The sequence below is a fragment of the Physcomitrium patens genome, chromosome 21 (assembly GCF_059467195.1).
Source record: "Physcomitrium patens ecotype Gransden chromosome 21, ASM5946719v1, whole genome shotgun sequence".
Classification (NCBI taxonomy): Eukaryota; Viridiplantae; Streptophyta; class Bryopsida; order Funariales; family Funariaceae; genus Physcomitrium; species Physcomitrium patens.
The window spans coordinates 11,282,029-11,285,170 of record NC_143430.1 but is presented as its reverse complement, the minus strand read 5'-3'; the positions used below and the strand labels follow the sequence as shown (position 1 = coordinate 11,285,170).

General features: G+C 55.6%; 1 protein-coding gene across 1 annotated transcript; it reads right to left on the bottom strand.

Moving 5' to 3' along the window:
• Nucleotides 1-503: 503 nt before the first annotated feature.
• Nucleotides 504-2,854, bottom strand: LOC112274189 (tubulin beta chain). Its single transcript, XM_024503429.2, has 3 exons — nt 2,295-2,854; nt 1,858-2,127; nt 504-1,654 (listed from the first exon to the last, which is right to left on the bottom strand). The coding sequence occupies exons 1-3, from the start codon at nt 2,686-2,688 to the stop codon at nt 987-989; spliced, it is 1,332 nt and encodes a 443-aa protein (XP_024359197.2). The 5' UTR covers nt 2,689-2,854; the 3' UTR covers nt 504-986.
• Nucleotides 2,855-3,142: the final 288 nt, after the last annotated feature.

Here is a 3,142-nt window from a genome sequence, read left to right as displayed (position 1 = left end):
AAACAACCCCTTGGATGTCTGCCTCAATCAAAACGCTCACAGTTCATTGACACAAACTCACCATTCCGGTGTCACACATCGGTGCTCAGGTCTACTTCGCACAACATCGATTCAAACACCACCTCGTGGACATCATCCAGGACACCCTCAACTCTCTCTTCCAATGCAAACTTCCAAGGCAACCCATGACGCCTGAACGTGCGACTGTACCAACTTCCATTTTCCGTATCGGCATCACCAAAAGAGACTTTCATCTGGGCAATACCCGACATGACCCTGTCTTTATTGCGAGCCCATCATCTGCATGCCCGCCTTGTTCACACAAGCACTACAAACATCCACCGTCTCCAGTCCACGAAACCAATGGACCAAATAATCCAGTAAATCATTCCGACAGCACGGCCCATAACCGCCACGTCAAGCACACAACCACGCACTCACACGCCTCGCACACACCAACATACAGGAATCAGACAATTAAACACATCGCCACTACACACTGCTTAAGCTCAGGGTAACAATGTATTTCCAACAGCTCAAACTTCTTAAAAACGTCTTTCAACTGCCTCCAAAAACAACCCGAACTTCTCAACTCCAAGTCCGGTTCCAATTTCAATCCCCCCACCACCCCCATGCAACTACGGTTGCACCCTGGGGTCAAACGCCGGAGCTTATCCGCAACAACGCTCCCGAACTCTCGCTCCAACTATCTACTACCGCTAGCCCCGGTGGTTCGCGCAGGATCAACGTCAGTGTCAGTCTCATACTGTACACGTAAAACCGCCCCAACCCCTCCACCTCGTTGGCCATCGCGTCCTTCCGCCGCGCGTAATCTTACTATATTTACCCCTCGCTTCTGTACCCCAGCCAACCGGCAAAGTCCCTCCGCATCACCCCAGCGACGTGCTGCACCTGACTGCCTGCCCCTCCTGCTGCTGCCGCTGCCGCACATCGCTTCTCGACTCTTCTTCCAGCCAACCGCGCGCCTAAGCCTCCTCCAGATCCTCCTCGTACTCGCCTTCCTCCTCGGCGCTCGCGTCCTGGTACTGCTGGTACTCCGACACCAAATCGTTCATGTTGCTCTCCGCCTCCGTGAACTCCATCTCGTCCATGCCCTCGCCCGTGTACCAATGCAAGAAAGCCTTCCTCCTGAACATGGCTGTGAACTGCTCGCTCACACGCCTGAACATCTCCTGAATCGACGTCGAGTTACCGATGAACGTCGACGACATCTTCAAACCCGTCGGGGGAATGTCACACACACTCGACTTCACGTTGTTCGGAATCCACTCCACGAAGTACGACGAATTCTTGTTCTGCACGTTGATCATCTGCTCGTCCACCTCCTTCGTCGACACCTTGCCCCGGAACACCGCCGACGCCGTCAAATACCTACCGTGCCGGGGGTCAGCCGCGCACATCATATTCTTCGAGTCCCACATTTGCTGAGTCAACTCGGGAACCGTCAGCGATCGATACTGCTGAGAACCCCTCGATGTCAACGGTGCGAAACCAATCATGAAAAAGTGTAGACGGGGGAACGGAATCAGGTTCACGGCCAGCTTCCGGAGATCGGAGTTCAGCTGCCCGGGGAATCGCAGGCAGCAAGTGATCCCGCTCATTGTCGCAGAAATCAAGTGGTTCAAGTCTCCGACTGCGTATCCCGCAAGACAACACGCATCAGTCACATTCCAACCACACCAAACACCACGTTCAAGAACACACGCCCTACTCCTCACCCATGCACCTCACCTACCCCCACCACATCGACATCCGCGCCCATGTCCTCCCACACCACACCACACCACACCAATGCCGTACAACCAAAAGCTCATCCCCAGGTCATCTGTCACTCACATGAGGGCGTGATCAGCTTCAATGTCCTGAAACAGATATCGTACAGCGCTTCGTTGTCCAACACCATGCACTCGTCCGCGTTCTCTACCAGCTGGTGAACTGACAAGGTCGCATTGTACGGCTCCACAACGGTGTCAGACACCTTAGGCGAAGGAAACACCGAGAACGTCAGCATCATCCTGTCGGGGTACTCCTCTCGGATTTTCGAAATCAGCAACGTCCCCATTCCGGATCCGGTCCCTCCTCCCAAAGAATGACAAAACTGGAAACCTGCACATCGCGCAATCGTGTAACCCACCCTGCCCTGTCAAAACCCGGCCTCACATCTCGCCGCACCAGCTGTGCAACGCAGTCATGGGACCAAGCCATTACACCCTCACGGGATAAGGAACCACACACTCATACGTCCACCAACCACACAACAACGACGGGCATACCTTGCAGGCAGTCGCAGCTCTCCACCTCCTTGCGCACCACGTCCAAAACAGAATCGATCAACTCAGCTCCCTCCGTGTAGTGTCCCTTAGCCCAGTTGTTTCCGGCACCAGTCTGCCCGAACACAAAGTTGTCGGGTCGGAAAATCTGTCCATACGGACCCGTCCTAACGCTGTCCATTGTTCCGGGCTCCAAATCCATCAGCACCGCACGCGGCACATATCGCCCGCCGCTCGCCTCGTCGAAGTACACATTGATGCGCTCCAGCTGCAAGTCCGTCACGCCCTTGTACGACCCCGTAGGGTCGATGCCATGCTCCTCGCAAACAACCTCCCAGAACTTGGATCCGATCTGGTTACCGCACTGCCCACCCTGGATGTGCAAGATCTCTCTCATCTTGCTCAAGCTGTGCGAAGCTCGAAAGACCACAAGACCTAATCCGCAGACAACAGAGAAGAAGAGCAGAGAAGGAGAGGAGAAGAGAAGGAAGGGTGGGAATGCCCAACCTCGGAAGCTCGGTGGGAGAGAAGTAAGCGAGCGGGACAGAGCTCGGTCCGCAAGGGAAGCGCAGATATCGGCCTTTGAAACACACAGCGGAGGTAAAGGGGATGGACGCCTCAGCCAGAAGAACAAGCAACGACATCGTTCCCCTGCCCGCCGGTTCAGGTCTCTCCTCCGCCCCGCCGTCAGATCTCCCATCTGACGCTCCTGGCCTCCCGGGCAGCCGAGGTGAAATGTTCGTCAGGGAGAGGCTGACACTTTCCAAATGCCGGAGGGTACAAGTCCAGGATGGGGCGCAGTGGCCGTCGGATGAGCAGATCTACGGCTGGCACGGCAGAGCAGCTGGCTG

Bases quoted from the DNA above. Each gene is read 5' to 3' on its own strand.
- LOC112274189 (XM_024503429.2), bottom strand. From the start codon at position 2,688: ATGAGAGAGATCTTGCACATCCAGGGTGGGCAGTGCGGTAACCAGATC. The intron at 2,128-2,294 runs GTATGCCCGTCG...CGCGATGTGCAG, and splicing joins GAGCTGCGACTGCCTGCAAG to GTTTCCAGTTTTGTCATTCT. The intron at 1,655-1,857 runs GTGAGTGACAGA...CGGGATACGCAG, and splicing joins GAAGCTGATCACGCCCTCAT to TCGGAGACTTGAACCACTTG.